This window comes from Nuphar pumila, chromosome 14, assembly GCF_984573655.1.
Source record: "Nuphar pumila chromosome 14, dmNupPumi1.hap1.1, whole genome shotgun sequence".
NCBI lineage: Eukaryota > Viridiplantae > Streptophyta > Magnoliopsida > Nymphaeales > Nymphaeaceae > Nuphar > Nuphar pumila.
In genome coordinates, this window is record NC_143262.1 from 20,303,780 (window position 1) to 20,325,084 (window position 21,305).

Consider the following 21,305-nt stretch of genomic DNA (forward strand, 5'->3'; position numbering starts at 1 on the left):
GTATGACTCGTTTCCTTTGTATAAAAAAAAATCTCAAAAATTTGGGTTAAGATTTCGGGGCGTTACAACAAGTGCCCTCTAGAGAATTTTCTCTCAGTCATTTAGTCGTTCCCTTAAGAGTGGACTCAGCTAGTTATCCAAAGTATTAAAATACATAGAATAATAAACCCCTGGACAGTCTCGGTTGTTTCTATGTTTATCTTGTGCTCACCCACAAGTTAGTAATTATCAAAACAAGATTACCATGTTCATTTTGCTTATTCTGAAACTGCATATCGCAAAAGGAATAACGCATAAGTTAGTATTGTTCTAATTTTTGATATTTATGCACCTACCGGTCTTTCATAAATCTGACCCATTTTATGGGATACTGGTGATGATTAGGTTGATGCGGCACACAATGACATGATAATATGATGATATGAAGAACCCATTCTCTCTTCGTTGTTTCGCTCCTGAGCACATTTTGTAATTTTGTATAAGGATTTCTTTTGAAATTCTTTTTTTTTTGTAAACTTTAATTATTTAAAACCTTGTTTTTAATTTATGTGGTTTCAATGATTGTATGGAGATACAAATCCATTGTGTAAAGAAAAGTTCGCCTATAATGTGCCCAAGGTCCACTGACTTGTTCTTTTAAACATTGTTTTTCGTTGAACTGCCATTTTAAATTCTGAAAAATGATTGATTGCCAAGTTTCAATTTTTTCCTAAAAGTTTAAAGTTCAAGATTTTAGGGCATTACACCACTACTGTTTTTTTTTTTTCTAAGAGATTCACTAATTGCCTAGAGATACAAGAAGCAATAGAAGTTCTCATTATCTTGTACTGAAGCTAAATACATAACTATGACAATAACTATGAAACTTGTGTGGCTAAGAAATCTTCTCAGAGATATGGGTATCGATAGCTCCAAACTCTCGAAGATGTGTTGCGAGAATAAAAGTGCAATTTATATCGTCAACAACACCACCTTTCATGAGTGCCCCAAGCAGATCAAAATGGATTGTTACTATGTTCGTGAGAAATTCTTTAGAGGAACTATTGAGTTACCCTTCGTCACCTCTGAATTTTAACTTATAGACTTCTTTACTAAAGCTCTTGCTGCTCCACGTTTTTTGTTCATTCTCAACAACCTTTCGATGTTTACACCATAAGTTTGAGGGGGATGTTAAATTATATGTATGAAATTTCTGTTTTGAGTCAAGGGTATTTTGGTTTTTTTTCCTTGTAATAAAATATTCACCAGGGATAATTGTTTTTAGCATTTTTTTTTCTTTTATCTTTTATCTAAAGACTAGGGGCTCTTTGGGCATCGACCAAAAGAGTCATTGGGGTACCCAACGGTCATAAATATGACCGTTGGGAGCTCCCAAGAGCCCCTCCTACATGGGTCTTTTTGTGTATAAATAGGGGTTAAACCCCCCTTGTTATTTAATGCTTTTTGTTAAGCATTTGGTGAATAATATCCTATATTTTTTCGCTCTTTTGTTTAGTTCGATAGTGAACTTGTGTATGTGCACGAATGTAAGTGTAATCTTGTAAGCCCTTAGTGGCTAGTATTTGTGCTTTCGCGTATTTCATTACAAAAGACACAATACAACAACAACAGCTACGCCTTCATCCCAAAACAATTGGGGTCGGCGATATAAACCAACAAAGAAAATCATTCTAGGTCTTCCAAATGAATCCTTCTCCTCCAATCATTTCTATCCAATGCCATGTTCTCGGTGAGGTTCAAAGCATTCATATCCTTTCCTATCATCTCCATCTAAGTCTTTCTAGGCCTACCCCGACCTCTTTTAACTAATATATTTTCCCATTTCTCCATCCTTTTAACTGGAGCACCATTAGGCCTTCGCCGAATATGTCTAAACCACCGTAAACAATTCTCTCTCATCTTATTTTCAATAGGTGCAACGCCTACCTTCTTACGTATCTCCTCATTCCGAATCTTATCTTTTATTGTATTTTCACACATCCATCTAAGCATACACATCTCAGCTACACTCATTTTTTGAATATGATGTCTCTTGGCAACCCAACATTCCGTACCATATAGTAAAGCGGGCCTAATAGTCGTCCTATAAAACTTTCCTTCTCATGATTTACATCTTCATCAATTTCTCCATACTTTTGAATGATAAATCCCAAATATTTGAAACAATCATCCACCGATATTTGTTGCTCACCAAGCTTCACTACACTCTCATCACTACGTCGTTGCTTACTAAACCGACATTCTATATATTTTGTCTTACTCTTACTCAACTTAAAACCTCTTGCTTCCAATGTCTATCTCCATAATTCTAACTTAGCATTAACCCCAACTCTAGACTCATCAATCAAAACAATATCATCAGCAAACAACATACACCACAACACATTTTCTTGAATTGATCTCGTAAGCTCATCCATCACTATAGCAAATAGGAAAGGGCTTAAAGCAAATCCTTGATGTAACTCAACCGTTATAGGAAAATTGGTTGTCACCCCTCGACAAGTGCGGACATTGGTTACTACTACTCCATACATATCCTTAATTATACTAATGTACTTAAGAGAAACACCTTTCTTCATCATTGTCCACCAGAGAACGTCCCTAGGTACTCTATCATATGCCTTCTCCAAATCAATAAAAACCATATGCAAATCTTTGTTCCTCTCTCTATTTCTCTCAATAAGTTGTCTAAGAAGATGTATAGCTTCCATAGTTGTTCTTCCAAGCATAAAACCAAATTGATTTTTCGATGTCATGACAATTCCTCAAACTAGACTCAATCACCCTCTCTCAAAGTTTCATAGTATGACTCATGAGTTTTATACCACGATAGTTTGTGCAATCCTGTATATCACCATTATTCTTATATAGAGGCACCAAACTCTTCCTCCACTCATTAGGCATCTTATTTGTCTGCCAAATCTTGTTAAAAAGATTTGTCAACCATTCTAAACCTTTCTCTCCCAAGCATTTCCAAGCCTCGATAGGTATACCATCTGGGTCAACTGCCCTTTTTGATTTCATTTTCTTCAAAGCCTCTGCAATTTCTTCCTTTTGAATCTTGCGCATGAAGTCACGATTCATCTCATGAAAAGGAATGAACAAGTCTCCAAGATCCTGAGCATAACTTTCATTAAATAGCTTATCAAAATAATCTTTCCATCTCTCCTTAATCTCCTCATCTTCGACTAAAACCCTTTATGTTTCATCTTTGATACATCTAACCATACCCAGATCTTTCGATTTCCTATCTCTCATCTTTGCAAGCCTATAAATATTCTTCTCGCCCTCTTTGGTATCCAACTTTTCATAAACTTTCTTATATACCTTATCCCTCGCGTTTCGAATTACTTTTTTAGCTTCCTTCTTTGCTATCATATACTTCTCCAAATTCTCATTATCACGACTCTTAGATTTCTATAACACTCTCTTTTAAGCTTAATACCTTATTTGACATCCTCGTTTCACCATGATGTAGCCTTACCTAGCGGTGCACCACCTTTAGACTCACCCAATACCTCCTTAGTCACCTTTCTCATGCCACCCGCTATCTTATTCCACATTGATTCTGAATCCTCCTCGAGATACCAATCAACTTCCTTAACTACTTGCTCTACAAACATTCCTTGTTTAGCTCCTTTCAGTGCCCACAACTTAATTCTAGGATCTATCCTATGTCTATCCCTTTTGCGGCATTGTCTAATTCTAAGATCTAAAATTAAGACTCTATCTTGTGTAACTACACTTTCTCCCGGTATAACCTTACAATCGATGCAACAACCCCTATTTCTCTTTCTAAGTAGGAAAAAAAACTATCTGACTCGTATTAACCCCACTTTTAAATGTTACTAGTTGAGACTCCCTCTTCCTAAAACACACCAAAATCTAAAATCCTTTCTCCACTTTCGTTTCTTTTTCCTATACTATAGCCTCCATGGATAATCTCAAATCCATCCCTACTAATGCCTACATGTCCATTAAGGTCACCGCCGATGAAAAGCTTTTCTCCATAAGATATCCCTTATACTACTCCATCCAAATCTTCCCAAAATTGACGCTTAATGGAATCATCTAAACCTACTTGAGGTGCATAAACACTAATAATATTAATAATATCCGTACCTAATACTAATTTAATAAGTAAAATCCTATCACCCTTCCTACGGACCTCAACTACATTATCTATAAACTCACGACTCATAACAATCCCTACTCCATTCCTATTCCTATTTATTCTTGTATACCAAATCTTATATCCCCAAGGTTCTATCACTTTTGCCTTCTCACCTACCCATTTGGTCTCTTATAAACATAAAATATCAATCTTTCTCCTACACATAACATCTACTAACTCTACCAACTTACCAGTTAAAGACCCTATGTTCCAAGTGGCTAACCTAATTTTATGGTCTTGGACTAACTTCTTTACCCCCACCCGTCCAACAAAGTGAGGGAACCTTGCCTATTTGACACCACATCCGGGCGCTGGTGTGACGCGTCGCTTTTGGGCGACGACCTAGCAACCCTTGCCCATTTATCACTGCCTCCGGGCCTATAGAGTACAACACATCGCTTAGTAGGGAATGCCACAACGAAATTCTCATATTGGTTCATATTCATAGGGTATGACTAAGTTTTTATGCTGGCTGTCACTGGCTTACCGCAACCCTTCTTCTTTATCCGGGCTGTCCAATAATAAGACAAAAGACTAAAGAATAAGACAAAGGAGGCAGCCCAACGACTAGTTGTGCTGTCCAAAGTCATATTGACTATAAAAAAATAATAAACAAAAAAGGAAAATAATAAACAAAAAAATATAAAGTCAGCCCCTAATGGGCTGACCTTTATTACAATGGAAAATGATTGAAATACCCCTGATGGGTATTTCAATTTACATACACAACAATATATATATATACAATCTCTTAACAATATCTAATTTTTTGACATCTGCTTTGTCCAACACCGATACCTATGTCATTGTCCTAGTAACCTAGCTTTTGTATGTATTAGACACGGAATGTCCGATGTACTTTGTGTCAACCTTATTTAAACCATATTTTCTGTCTATGTATTTTGTGGTCCTAACCATAGTCACCTGTATCATTAAAAATAATTTCATGGCGAGGGTATTTCTCAGAGAGATTTTCAAAAGTTGATAAATCTCGAGAATATCTCCAAATTTTAAAAAATTGAAAAAAATATAAATAACAACAAAAAAGCTAAGAAAATAATAAGTTTTGCATTATTTTCTTTCAAAAATATAAAAAACATGTTTTAAACGTTTTAAAATATAAAAGAAACAAAAAAATACGAAATGCAAACTTAAAAAATAGTTTTCCCTATAAATATTATGATAATATCGTGATATTTTGTCTTTTGGCAATATTTTGAAAATATCGTGAGATATTACCTTTAATATCAGCTACCTTAAAATATCGGTATTTCTCGCGATATTTTCAAAATATCACCGATATCAGTGGCAATGGTCCTAACTCCATGAAAATGAGTAAGCATGCCCCTATACTATATAGAAAGGGCTCTCTCTCAGTTGATGACATGTCCCTTACTTTTTATTTAATGGGGGGAGGCATCCAACCAAAAGAAAGTCCAAAAGATACAACCAACGATGATAGGATGGCTTTCCTCCAATGCTTGAGCATCTCATTGATCAGACCTTTTATAATTTATTTAGTAAGAAATATGCTTTGCACGAAGACTTTATGACATATAGACATGTTTTTAGAAACGTGAAAAGCCGACGACTCACAATGTATTTAAAACATTATAATAGAAAGCATTTTGGGCCGTTGATTTTTAGCGCCTTCAAAAACACATCTAAACATCGAAAATTCATAATAAAAACTTGTCGCTGTTAAAATGTATTGATTCATGTATATATATATATATATATATGAGTATATATGTATATATTATATATATTTGTAATTGTTTATTATTGTAATAGGTTTTGCCCATGTAGTGGCATTTTGGTTATTTTCACCTATGTAATAGGTATTGGCCATTAGGGGCAGTTTTTGTAATGGAATGGTGGTCTTCAACAAATGCACGAATAACTCACAAACAAATGTCTATTGGAGATACTACAAGCATGACCCTTGAAAGGGTATAAAAGGAAGAACACTTGAAAAATAAATAATACTTTATTCATGCACAAAATGCTTAAGAAGCATAGTGATTGACATTGAAGGGGTTGACCCCTATATATACAAAAAAGTGGAAGAGAGAAGAGAGCTCATTTTGAGCTCTCCAAAAGGGACGTTGGACTCTAGTCCAATGGCTCAACAACTATACAACTCTTATTATAGCTGCTGGACTACAGTCCAACAACTATTTGCACAGTCTCAAATATCTAGTTCCTATTGAATTAGATGTTTAAAAAGAAAATAAAGGAAAATAGAAAAAGAAAATAATAAAAGGAAAAATATAATAATAATATTAAATAATATATATGTATTACAGTTTACATTTTAACACTCCCCCTCAAACTTACGGTATAATGAGCAAAAGTTTGTCTAAGAGGAAGTAAAATCTGGGAGCAGCGAGAGGCTTGGTGAAGAAGTCTGTTAATTGATATTCTGATGTAACATATGGTAGATCAATGGTTCCATGTAAGTATTCCTTTCTGACATAGTGACAATCCATCTTAATGTGTTTAGTGCGCTTATAGAATGTTCGCTTGCTTGTAATGTAGATCACACTTTTATTGTCACAACACATCTTTGAAGCTTGTGTTGCTTCAGCTCATATATCTGCTAGCAATCGTTTGAGCCAAACAACCTCCATAGTGGTGGTTACCATGGCTCTGTATTTAGCTTCGGTAGAGGAAAGAGAGACCTTCTGCTGCTTCTCGCACCTCCACAAAATTAAGGTTTCACCTAGAAACACACAAAAACCAGTAGTTGAGTGCCTATTATTGGGATTACCTCCCCAGTCAACATCAGTATATGCAATTAAATTTAATGAAGATAAAGCAGACAAGAAGAGTTCTCGTGAAAGAGAGTATTTTAAGTATCTAATAATACACAAAACTGCTCCCATATGCACAGAGGTGGGAGCATGCTGAAACTGACTGGCTGTATGAACCGCATGAGCTATATCTGACCTAGTAATGAAAAGATAAGAAAGAGCTCTAATAAGCTGTCTGCAAGGAGTAGGATCATCAAGAAGTTCTTCATAATCAATTTTCATTTTAACATTAACAATTTCTGGAGTGTCCACTATCTTATCATATGTAATTCCAGACCTGAAAACAATATCAAGAGCAAATTTAGATTAAGATATCGAATACCTTCGAGGGGAATAAGCGACTTCAATGCCTAAAAAATATCTTAATAAACCTAAGTCAGTCATTTCAAAGTGAGTTTTAAGAAGAGATTTGATATTTGCAACTCCCTGTTTGTCGCTTCCGGTGATGATCATATCATCCACATAGAGAAGAAAAATAATGATGCCTGCATCAGATTTCTTAACAAACAAAGCAGTATCAATTAGACAAGGTTGAAAACCAATATCAAGCATAACATGACTAAATCGGTCGTACCAGGCTTTTGGAGTCTGTTTAAGACCATAAAGAGCTTTTTCTATACGAAGAGTTTTACCCTTAGGGATACTAATACCAGGTGGGGCTTCCATGTATAGTTTTTCAAAGAGATTCTCATTCAGGAAAGCATTTTTGACATCCAATTGAAAGATAGACCATGTTCTAATGGAGGCCAAGGCTATTAAAGTTATAACAGTAGTCATACGAGCCACAAGAGCAAATGTTTCTTCATAATCGATGTCATACTCTTATGCATATCCTTTTGCCACTAAACGGGCCTTATACCTTTCCAGGGTCCCATCACTTTTGGTTTTGACTTTGTATACCCACCTACAACATATAGGTTTCTTACCTGAAGGGATATCTTGGATCGTCAAGTGTTGGCCTTTTCTAGTGCATCCAATTCTATTTTCATGGCTTCTATCCATTGTATACGATTTTTGGCTTGAGAATAGGTTGATAGTTCAACATAAGATTGAATTAATGTAATGGCTGCCCTATATGTGGGTGAAAAAGATTCGTAAGGCACAAATTTTCAAGGAGGTCTAGAGATTCTAGACGTTCTTCTAGGTGAAACTTCGAAGTATTTTTGTAATGCACATGGAAGATTTTGCTCTCTACGTCTTGAATATTTTAGACTAACATCCCTATGGATTTGCTCTTCATTATCATCATTTTCAACAACAATACGACTTTGATCATTTTCAATGTCACATCCAAAATCACATTCATTGGATTTTGAAGTTGGATCAATTAAAAACGAGTATTTAGTGACATCCTTGGATTTTTCAAATTCAAAGAAGCTTTCTTTTTCCAAAAAAAATACATTTCTTGACATATATAATTTGTCATTTTGAAAATCAAAACACTTGTAGACTTTTTTATTATCAGCATATCCTAAAAAGGCACATGAGATTGCACGAGGAGAGAGTTTGTCATTTTCGTTGGTGAAAACCAAACATTTGCATCCAAAGACTCTTAATCTAAAATAATCTGGAGTTAAATTAACACGTTTTTCTATTGGAGTTGTATTCTTTAATGAGGAAGATGGCATCCTATTTTTGAGGTAGGTGGCAGTTAGAACCGCTTCAGCCCAAAAACTTTTTGGAACCTGATTTGCAATTAGCAAGGTCCTAGTAGTTTCCATAATGTGTCGATATTTGCGTTCGGCTAGGCCATTCTGCTGTGGAGTGTGTGGACATGATCTTTGATGCGTAATACCATGTAAATTGAGATAGTCTTTGAATTCTTTGGACATAAACTCTCACCCTGAATCAATGCGAAAAACAGAAATATCATTTTGAAACTTATTTTTAACCATTTTATGAAATATTTGGAAGTTAGCAAAGACTTCAAATTTATGTTTAAGAAAATAAATCCAAGTATGTCTAGAAAAGTCATAAACAAAAATGGCATAATATATATAAACCACCTTTGAAAATAACTGGTGCGGGGCCCCAAACATCCGAATGTATTAATTCAAGTGGTCGTGAAGAAACACAATTTCTACTAAGAAATAATAACCTTTTCATTTTGCCAAGAATACTGTCTTTACAAGAAAAAATTTCAGAATTACAAAATTTTCCCAAACTTGAAAAATATTGAATATTAGACATATGAGGATGGCCAAGTCTTTTGTGTCATAAATCCAATTCTAATTTCTGAACATTATAGCAAAATGCATTCTTTGGTTATTCCAAAAAGTCCATGTAATAGAGTCCTCCTTCTCTATGGCCTTCCCCAATCAGCTTCTCTGACTGACGATCCTGTACCTAACAACCATGAGAAGAGAAGGAGATATTACATCCATAGTTAGATGTTTGCAAGAGATATAAGAGATTCAAATTAAGTTTAGGGATATATCTAACTTTCGTGATAATTTTTTTTTTAGATTTTTGAAGATTTTCAAAACATCCTATTCCTTTTACTTCATGAGATTGTGCCATCGGCTGTAAAAACCTTTGATACACTTGAGTTATTTTTAAGACATTCGGATAGACTATTAACATTTGGGGTCATGTGAAAAGAAACACCAAAATCTAAAGGCCAAGGAAAGTTACCTGGATCGGAGAAAGATGCAATTGCCGTTCCAGTTTAGGCTTCAGTTGAGGAGGATACCCCTTTGAGAAGAGGTTGAAGGATTTTCATCAGTTAAGCTATAGATACAGGTGCATCTTGATCTTTTGACTCGGATTCAACATATGCAACTCTTTTTTCTTCTCTTTTGAACTTTGGACATTGAGGCCTATAGTGCCCCGGTTCATGACAATGATGACAAATGACTTCTTTTATCAAAGTCACCGTTTTGCCTTCCAAAACAAGACATCTTGTAAGTACGAGTATGATTCCCCAGTCTAGACACAGCTAAAATTGAGTCATCATCAACTTTTGAAGTACTTTTTCTAAGTCTATTTTCCTCCATAGTGAGCTCTTCTATAGTATCAACAATAGAAGGAATTTTTTCACGATGTAAAAGGGCCGAATTGGTGGATTCAAACTCTGGCCTTAGACCATTCACAAATTGATAAAAATGTTCCATATCAACTTGCTTTTGGCGAAGCTTGATATCTTTGGCACAATGCCATTTGGGCTCAAGAAGAGCCAACTCTTCTCAAAGTTCGGACAACTCATTGTAATATTCTCGAATAATTTTATCTTTTTGAGTCATTGTCTGAACTTTGTCTTGTAAATTGCACACATGTGCAATATCTTTAAGGGAATACATGTTTTTGAGGTATTCTCAAGCCTTATCGGCATGCTCAAACTTAGCTAGACTAGAACATTTTTTAATGTCTACGCTATTAATGAGCCATGACATAATTTTTGCATGCCCTATCCTCCGCTCTTTTCATTTCTTTTCATAAGTGGTTAACGTCTTACTCTTCTCTTCCTCCGTTAGAGGAACCTCTTTATTGCTCTCTTTCTTGGTAAGAGATAGTTTAGGTTCCGAATCGAAACCATCCACTATACCTCATAAACCTTTTCCCCAAATGTGGTGCTTCATAATCGAAGCCCATGTTACATAATTAGTATCATTTAGCTTCATAGGAATGCTGGTGATCTTATCATTGTCATCCATTTTTTATAAGGGTAAGAGAGGAATAGATAGGAGGAGAGAGAGAGAAAAAGAAAGAAAGAAAAAGAGTAGACAAGGGAATAAGAGAGAAGATGCAAAACCAATTTTTTTGTAGCACAAGTTCGCCTTTCTTCAAACAGATCTTCTTGAGCCAAGAACAAGGTGATGAAACACCTTTTGTAATGTGGCATGAAAATCGAGGCAAAAGCACTTCAAGATCTAAGGATTCCATAGCTTTGATACCATGTAATGAAATGGTAGTTTTCAACAAATGCACGAATTACTCACAAACAAGTGTCTATTGGAGACACTACAAGCATGGCCCTTGAAAGGGTATAAAAGGAAGAACAATTGAAAAATAAATAATACTTTATTCATGCACAAAATGCTTAAGAAGCATAGTGATTTACATTGAAGGGGTTCACCTCTATATATACAAAAAAGTGGAAGAGAGAGGAGAGCTCATTCTGAGCTCTCCAAAAGAGTCCAATGGCTCTTATTATAGCTGTTGGACTAGAGTCCAACAACAACTATTTGCACAGTCAAGTTCCTCTTGGAACTTGACTGGATCAAATGTCTAGTTTCTATTGAACTAGATGCTAAAAAAGAAAAGAAAGGAAAATAGAAAAAGAAAATAATAAAAGGAAAAATATAATAATAATATTAAATAATATATATGTATTACAGTTTACATTTTAACAGTTTTGTCTTTGTATAGTTTTTTTATACTTTTTTTGTCTTTCCCCTCTTGTATGAAAGGATATTGGACAAAGTCCAATATAGTCGTTGGGATCTCCCCAACGGCTATATTTGTAGCCGTTGGGAGCATCCAAACGACTATATGGTGACTTGTGTAGCCTATATAAAGGGGTATTTCCCCCCATTTGTTTCTAATGACTTTTCTAAGCATTCTACATCAATAAATATTGTTATTTTAATGTTTTCGTGTTCATTTGTTTGTGTTTATTAGTGCCTCTTGTGATCTTATGTATGTGCCATTGATTGGCTTATGTTTTGTCTCGTGGAGTTGTGCTTGTGCACATTTAGGCTCTTTGTAGCCATTGTATGCACTTGTGTGCTTGTGTATTGCCTTTGGCATTTGTATTGTTCCTTGTAGGACTTGTACTTGTGCTTAAGCACATTGTTTTTGTATTTTCGCTTGATTCATTACATGGTATCAGAGCCAAGAAAATCTTGGTATTTTGCCTGTTTGGGTTTTGGGACTCCTTCGTTTGGATTCGTGCCTTGTGAAGAATTCATGATTGATGTATGGCTTGGATTCTAGGGAGATCTTGACTCGGTATGTATCTTAAATCTTTTAGTTATTTTTTTCTTGAGTTGTCTATCTCATGCATTATGCATGAGAAAAATACACATTTTTCTTATATTTGAAAAATTATCTGTTATTTCTTAAAACCTTTTTTTGAAATCTCCTTTGTTTATGATTGTTAATTAGCAAATGATTGGGCTTTTTAAATTCCCTTGGGTATATGGGGTTTTTTGTTAAAATCTTTAAAATGTTTTTTTTATTGATAGATTTAAAAATGCATTCATATTTGTGCTTTTATAAATCTCTTTATTTAATATGTAAGCTTGTGTTCTTGACATTTAGATGTTTTATTCGAACACTTCGTGGTTTTAAAATGTCTTCATGTATGTCTTCAAATTCATGTCCTTTCATTTTGAGGGTTGTGAGGTTTCTATGAATGTATATTGCATACTTTTAAATTATCCTTTGTGTAAAGTTCTTTGTAGTCTCATTTGATAATTATTATAAGTTTTCTTTTATATGTATGAGAATATTTTCATGCGTGAGCACTTTATAAGATTTTGATATGCTCTCGTTATACATGCCATGTTCATATTTGTTACCTTGCTTAGATTTGTGATACATGCTCTTGTTTTGTATCTTGACATGCATTAGATCTATAGGATCATATTGCTCTTTGGTTATTATGATGCTTTTCTTTATGCATGTGTTGTTCTCTTGGCCCTTGTGGTTATGCTCATTTGTGGCATGCATTCTTGCCTCTTGGGGGGTATTTATTGAGCACACTTATTTGCAGTTGAATGATTTGTGTCCTACATGCTTAGTGTATCATAATCATTAATACAATTATTTATTGAAAAGTTTTTTTTTTTGTGTGAGGACTCTCTTTGGAGACCTTAGTGGAATTTGTTCCTTGTGATTCTATTATGTTTTAGTCTCATTTGCATACTTGTATTAATAAAATATTATTTTGTGAATTATGAAAGCCTTCTTTGTGTATCCCCGTTGTGGGTGTTGTAAGTGTTTTTTTCGTGGTTCACTTTTGTACTTGTCCAATTTGTATCTATTGGTGAACATGCTTGTTCGTAATTGAAGACTTTCATTGGTGAACATTTTATCTTGTCATATGATTGCATGAAGTGCATGTTTTTTTACTAAAACTTATTTGAGGATAACTCTTGTCATTTCACTTGATTTGAAATTTTTGGTCAACTTGATTCTTGTCTCCTTTACTCTTGGAATGTGTCTTTCAAGATTTCGCTATTTGCTTCTTTGTTTGGCTTAGTCCATCACATTTCTATTTCGATACATCCATTATTATTGTTTAGCCTTTTCGAGGTGAGTTATGTGCATCTTAGTTTTGTGGAGCCAAACTTAGTTGTTGGGGTGAGTTATGTGTGCACTATCTTCTTGTGAGTATAAATTGCCAAGTTTGTGAGTGTTGTATTGACACTTGTTTTGACTCTAACTGACAGTAGATTGACCTCTGGTTCTATGAGTGAATTGTATCACTCAATTGCTTTTTTGTACACCTCGGTGTTATGGAGCAAGAGTTAGTTGTTGAGGTGAGTAATGTGAGCACTTCTATTTTCTTGTCAGTGTAGATTGCCAACTTTATGAATGTTGTATTGACTCTTGTTTTGGCTCTGACAGATAGTTGATTGACCTCTGGTTCTATGAGTGAGTTGTATCACTCAATTGCTTATTTGGCCTTTGTTGTTTATTGGATGTTTGTATTGATCTTTGTTAGTGATGGCTTAATTGTTACTTGTTTGTGATCATTTTGGTCCTTATGGTTTAAATCTCATATTATTGCAAAATTTATTGCTTTGATTTGAATATTGTTTTGCAAATCTTCTTGCATATTGACATCAATTTGTTTTCATTAGATTATTTTTGCCCATATTGCTCTCTCCACTCTTCTCTCTTATTTGAGTGATCTTTTTTGCTAAATAAGAGATCTTGTTTATCAATTTTACAACCATGGTTGTGGTGAGTTATTATTTGGAGTTTTACAATCATTTGTGAGGTGCGAAATGTGCACCTCTTGTGGTTGTGTTGGTTTTTATTGTCAAATTAGATGGCCGGTACTGCTGGTACATGATCACTGGTATGGTTATTGTTGACATTTGTGTTTGATCTTTTGTCCTATGCACTGATACACTTGAATTTTGAGGGTGTTGAGTTGGAGGACATAAGTGGAGATTGCTTGTGATGGGAAAATCGGTGTTGAGATTTGCAAATATCATTCCTTTTGTTATAATTTGTTGAATGTGAGTTTTTTAAAATCTCTTCATGAACTTTCTAATTTTTTTCGCTGCCTGTTTTTTCTGTATGGAAAATGTTTATTCATTGAAAATTTTTCATGCATTATGTGCATTGAATATGCTTTAATTGTATGTTCGATATATATGTTGAGGATATTTAGATTTGTTCCATGTTGGTTGTCTGCATGTTTTGTACGAATTTAATTAATTGCTCTTTTCCTGTGAACTCCTTTAAGTTCTTACATTTGATAAAATTAAGGAGTGGTATCTTATTTGAAATGTTTACCCAAGCCTTTGAGACATTATTGCAAAATTGTTTATATCTTATTGATATTTTATGTGTAATATGTGCTTTTCTAAGCATTTTGTTAATGAAAACATTTTATATTTCTTACTTGTGACACTTGAGTCATGTATCTTCATTGTCAGAGTGTTCTTGGTCCATATGTGACCACTTTGCTTTGTATCTCATTGTAGCCTTTAGGACACTCTCTTGTGCTTCTATTATGTGCTTATTTTTTGAATTTTAGTGATCAAAATTTTAGGAATTTATGAAAAATGTTGTTTTTATGGTATTAATTGTTTAAACAAGAAATTCTTAAAAATTGATTTTGAAGTTTTTTCCTTAATGAATATTGTACATTGCTTGAATTGTTACTAATGTTTCTAAAATCTTAAAATTATTGCTTAAGGTGCATATCTGACTCATTTTAAAAAATTGTTTAGTTTACAGTACCTCTATGTTAACCATCCTTGCTTCACACACATACACACATACACACATATATATATATATATATATATTAATCAAAGTTATGTATTCAAAATATATGTATTTGTTTTTAAAACTATATACATGTATTTTATATTAACTGGTAAGTTGGTGGAGTTAGTAGATGTTATGTGTAGGAGAAAGATTGATATTTTATGTCTACAAGAGACCAAATGGGTAGGTGAGAAAGCAAAAATGATAGAACCTTGGGGATATAAGATTTGGTATACAAGAATAAATAGGAATAGGAATGGAGTAGGGATTGTTATGAGTCGTGAGTTTATAGATAATGTAGTTGAGGTCCGTAGGAAGGGTGATAGGATTTTACTTATTAAATTAGTATTAGGTATGGATATTTTTAATATTATTAGTGTTTATGCACCTCAAGTAGGTTTAGATGATTCCATTAAGCGTCAATTTTGGGAAGATTTAGATGGAGTAGTACAAGGGATATTTTATGGAGAAAGGCTTTTCATCGACGGTGACCTTAATGGGCATGTAGGCATTAGTAGGGATGGATTTGAGAGTATCCATGGAGGCTATGGTATAGGAGAAAGAAACGAAAGTGGAGAAAAGATTTTAAATTTTGGTTTGTCCTATGATATGATCTTAGCAAACACTTGGTTTAGGAAGAGGGAGTCTCACCTAGTAACATTTAAAAGTGGGGTTAATACGAGTAAGATAGATTTTTTCCTACTTAGAAATAGAGATAGGGGTTGTTGCATCGATTGTAAGGTTATACCGGGAGAAAGTGTAGCTACACAACATAGAGTCTTAATTTTAGATCTTAGAATTAGACAATGCCGCAAAAGGGATAGACATAGAATAGATCCTAGAATTAAGTGGTGGGCACTGAAAGGAGCTAAACAAGGAATGTTTGTAGAGCGGGTAGTTAAGGAAGTTGATTGGTGTCTCGAGGATGATTCCGAATCTATGTGGAATAAGATAGCGGGTGGCATGAGAAAGGTGGCTAAGGAGGTATTGGGTGAGTCTAAAGGCGGTGCACCGCTAGGTAAGGATACATCGTGGTGGAACGAGGATGTCAAATTAGCTATTAAGGTTAAAAGAGAGTGTTATAGAAATCTAAGTAAAAGTCGTGATAATGAGAATTTGGAGAAGTATATGATAGCAAAGAAGAAAGCTAAAAAAGTAGTTCGGAATGCGAGGGATAAGGTATATAAGGAGGTTTATGACAAGTTGAATACCAAAGAGGGCGAGAAGGATATTTATAGGCTTGCAAAGATGAGAGATAGGAAATCGAGGGATCTGGGTATGGTTAGATGTATCAAAGATGAAACGCAAAGGGTTTTAGTCAAAGATGAGGAGATTAAGGAGAGATGGAAAAATTATTTTGATAAGCTATTTAATGGAAGTCATGCTCAGAATCTTGGAGACTTCTCCATTTCATTTCATAAGATGAATCGTGACTTCATGCGCAAGATTCAAAAGAAAGAAATTGCAGAGGCTTTGAAGAAAATGAAATCAAGAAGGGCAGTTGGCCCAGATGGTATACCTATCGAGGCTTGGAAATGCTTGGGAGAGAAAGGTTTAGAATGGTTGACAAATCTTTTTGACAAGATTTGGCGGACAAATAAGATGCCTAATGAGTGGAGAAAGAGTACTTTGGTGCCTCTATATAAGAATAAGGGTGATATACAAGATTGCACAAACTATCGTGGTATAAAACTCATGAGTCATACTATGAAACTTTGGGAGAGGGTGATTGAGTCTAGGTTGAGGAAGATTATCATGATATCGGAGAATCAATTTGGTTTTATGCCTGAAAGATAACTATGGAAGCTATACATCTTCTTAGACAACTTATTGAGAGAAATAGAGAGAGGAACAAAGATTTGCATATGGTTTTTATTGATTTGGAGAAGGCTTACGATAGAGTACCTAGGGACGTTCTCTGGTGGACAATGATGAAGAAAGGTGTTTCTCTCAAGTACATTAGTATAATTAAAGATATGTATGAAGACGTAGTAACCAATGTCCGCACTTGTGGAGGGGTGACAACCAATTTTCCTATAAGGGTTGGGTTACATCAAGGATCTGCTTTAAGCCCTTTCCTATTTGCTATAGTGATGGATGAGCTTACGAGATCAATTCAAGAAAATGTGTCGTGGTGTATGTTGTTTGTTGATGATATTGTTTTGATTGATGAGTCTAGAGTTGGGGTTAATGCTAAGTTAGAATTATGGAGACAGACTTTTGGAAGCAAGAGGTTTTAAGTTGAGTAAGAGTAAGACATAATACATGGAATGTCGATTTAGTAAGCAACAAATTAGTGATGGGAGTGTAGTGAAGCTTGGTGAGCACGAAATACCAGTGGATGATTCTTTCAAATATTTGGGATCTATCATTCAAAAGTACGGAGAAATTGATGGAGATGTAAATCATAGGATAAAGGTTGGGTGGATGAAATGGAAGAGTGCAACTGGAGTGTTGTGCGATCGTAGAATGCCATTGCGGTTGAAGGGAAAGTTTTATAGGACGACTATTAGGCCCACTTTACTATATAGTACAGAATGTTGGGCTGCCAAGAGACATCATATTCAAAAAATGATTGTAGCTGAGATGGATGTGTGAAAATACAATAAAAGATAAGATTCAGAACGAGGAGATACGTAAGAAGGTAGGTGTTGCACCCATTGAAAATAAGATGAGAGAGAATCGTTTACGATGGTTTGGACATATTCGACGAAGGCCTAATGATGCTCCAGTTAGAAGGATGGAGAAATGGGAAAATATATTAGTTAAAAGAGGTCGGGGTAGGCCTAGGAAGACATAGATGGAGGTGATAGGAAAGGATATGAATGCTTTGAACCTCACCGAGGACATGGCATTGGATAGAAATGAATGGAGGAGAAGGATTCATGTGGAAGACCCAGAATGATTTTCTTTGTTGGTTCATATCGCCGACCCCAATTGTTTTGGGATGAAGGCGTAGTTGTTGTTGTTGTTGTATACATGTATTTTATATCTATTTCTTTTAACTATTGGGTCAAAAATGTTTTCGTTTAATAACTATTTGTTTAGGATATCTTCCTTTGTGTAGTTGAAATATTTATTTTGTTCTTTTTGCAGGTTCTTAAAGATGCTATGGGTTGAAAAAAAAAATCTATTATTGATGCATCATGAAAGTGGAGATTGCCAAAGCTGGCATTTGGTAAAGATTATCATTGAAGACTTGGATCCTTCTTTGTTTCTTTTTGTATTTTCAAACTTTTGGTATATCACACCATAAGTTTGAGGGGGGATAAAATGTATTGATTCATATATATATATATATATATATATATTTGTAATTGTTTTATTATTGTAATAGGCTTTGCCCTTGTAGGGCATTTTGGTCATTTGTACCTATGTAATAGGCATTGCCCATTAGGGGCAGTTTTGTCTTTGTACAGTCTCTTATATTTTTTTTGTCTTTCCCCTCTTGTATAAGGGTATATTGGATAAAGTCCAATATTTATAGCCGTTGGGCGCATCCCTACAACTACACGGTGACCCATGTAGCCTATATAAAGGGGTATTTTCCCATTTGTTTCTAATGCTTTTCCTAAGCATTCTACATCTATAATATTATTAGTTTTATGTTATTGTGTTCATTGGTGCCTCTTGTGATCTTATGTATGTGCCATTGTGGACTTGTGCTTGTGCACATTTAGGCGCTTTGTAGCCATTGTATACACTTTTGTGCTTTAGTATTTCCTTTGGCATTTGTATTGTCCCTTGTAGGACTTGTGCTTAAGCACATTATTGTTGTATGTCTGCTTGCTTTATTACAGTTGTTCACTAAATGAATGATAAAAATCCAATATGTAAAGTCCGATCAATGAAAAACTTGATTATTAGAGAAGAAACATTGTCGATTATCCGCAGTTGTAGATTTTGGACTTTCCTTTGGTTGGACGGTCCTCCTATATATATATATATATATATATATATATATATATATATATAAAGGGGGTATCATCTGACCCCCTTTTCGTCAGACTAAAGTCGGACGTGCGGCCTTGCACCACGCATCCTTTTTTTGAAAAGATCGAGTTTTAGCCACGGTTTTGAATTGCCTCTAAAACTCATTTTTCCACCCAGATCTTTAGCGATGGTCAAAACCGCCGCTAAAGACCTTTTTTGTGTGCAATTTTTTTGCTCTGCTGATTGTGTGCCCGATTAGTGGCACACAACTGTCCGAAAATCATCAGACACTTTGTCTGATGATACACCCTACTCTCTCTCTCTCTCTCTCTCTCTCTCTATATATATATATATATATATATATATATATATATATATATGTGTGTGTGTGTGTGTGTGTGTGTGTGTGTGTGTGTCCAAGTAACATAGATTGCTACCATCAAAGTCTCAAATATCAAAAGAAAATTTAGTGAAAAAATCAGCATCATTTGGACACAAATGACAACCAACTTGTGAAAGTCTTCAAAGGTCTAAATGCTTAGTTTCTTAGGTTGGGAGTCCACGTCTTTATTTTCTTTTTCTTTTTTGTTATTCAGGGATTTCAGTTTAAAGGCAGTAGTTCATTTGATAGTGCTAAACTTATTGCTGACTGCTGGAAAGTTACTTCAAGGATGTTCTGCATTATAATTTTTTTGAATTAGTTATTGCCCTGTCATGGTGTAGATACTCTTACTAGGTAAATCCCTGGCATCTGTAACACAGTAAATAATTTATTCATGATCTTTCAATGACTTGTTAGATCTGGAAAACTGGATCTGAACAAAATAAATTTGGTGTTTTGAAACCAGAAGATAAAATTATGGTTCTGAAAGATGTCTCATTTACTGTTTTACAGATGTAATGTTCAATATGGAGAGAACTGAAAGTGGTTCCTTTCGGGTGAGGATATCCTCTCCTGCAATGCGTACTGTTGCACAATGCCGATTGTCTTTTGAGAAGCTAATGAAAGGAAAAGCCATAAATCATGGGGATCTCACATCTAGTGTGCTCCAACTGCTTTTTACACAAGAAGGCGTCCAACTATTGAAGTCACTGGAGAGAGAGACAGGGACATATGTCTTGTTCGATAAGCATAACCTGAGCCTTAGAGCTTTTGGATCTCAACAGGGAATTGCTATAGCTGAGAGGAAATTGGTGGAGTCGTTTTTAGCTCTTCACAGAGAAAAGGAGCATGAGATCCACCTCCGTGGTGCTGAGATGCCACATAATCTCATGAAAGAATTTGTCCGACGATTTGGACATGATTTGCATGGACTCAAGCAGGAGGTGGCTGGGGCTGAGTTCAAGCTTAATGTTCGCCGGCACATACTTTCCATTTTAGGAAGCAAGGAACAGAAACACCAACTTGAAAATATAATTGCTGGGATGGTACAGGATTTGAGTGGCAAACCAGTCAAGATGCATGATAAAGAAGACACGTGTGCAATTTGTTTGTGTGATGTGGAAGATGGCCACAAGCTTGAGGCTTGTGGACACGAGTTTTGTAGGTTGTGTTTGATAGACCAAATGGAAGCTGCAATACGCACCCGAGATGGGTTCCCACTTTGCTGCACTTATGAGGGATGTGGAAGCCCCATCTTGTTGGTGGATTTGAGATCTCTTCTTTCACACGAACAGTTGGACGATCTATTCAAAGCATCGATTGGTGCCTTTGTGGCATGTAGTGGGGGCAAATACAGATTCTGTCCTACTCCAGATTGCCCCTCCATATACAGAGTTGCTGACCCTGAGTTGCCTGTTGGGTTGTTTGTATGTGGAGCTTGTTCAGCAGAGATATGCACAAAGTGCCACATAGAATCTCATCCTTTCATGACGTGTGAGAGATACAAGGAGTTCAAGGAGGACCCAGATAAGTCATTGAAGGAATGGTGCCAAGGAAAGGAACATGTGAAGAACTGCCTAATCTGTGGATACACGATAGAGAAGGTAGAGGGGTGTAATCATGTAGAATGCAAATGTGGAAATCATATTTGCTGGGTCTGTTTGGAGGGGTTTACTAACAGCGATGATTGCTACGCACACTTGAGGTCTGTACATCTTTCAATATGATGTTTGTGTATAGAAAGTACATCTCTCAATATGATATTTATATGTGTACAGAATATGCAGTTTGTGTAGCTATCATTTTCCCCTTTTGCTGTCCCACACCTATCTGCTTCGACACGCTTTTTTCTAATAGAATAAAAAAATTATTAAAACCACTTAAAACCTGCAAGTGACGTGAAGTCACAGCAGTAGAACCGATGGAAGTTTGCAACACAGAAAACAAAGCCAATTACAGTGAACCAGTTCCGATAAAAGACATGCATGCTTTTTAATATGATGTTTGGCACTCTATTTTGTTGGTGTGAATTTATTAGCACCTGAGA

At 35.3% G+C, this 21,305-nt stretch overlaps 1 protein-coding gene across 1 annotated transcript in view; it reads left to right on the forward strand.

Moving 5' to 3' along the window:
* Nucleotides 1-21,079, forward strand: part of LOC149816581 (ATP-dependent RNA helicase DEAH12, chloroplastic-like) — a 73,230-nt gene extending 52,151 nt beyond the window's left edge. The window contains exon 3 of the mRNA XM_089987401.1: nucleotides 19,772-21,079. Coding sequence (XP_089843527.1) covers nucleotides 19,772-20,985 — 1,214 coding nt within the window. The 3' untranslated portion in view covers nucleotides 20,986-21,079. The remainder of the gene's footprint in view (nucleotides 1-19,771) is intronic.
* Nucleotides 21,080-21,305: the final 226 nt, after the last annotated feature.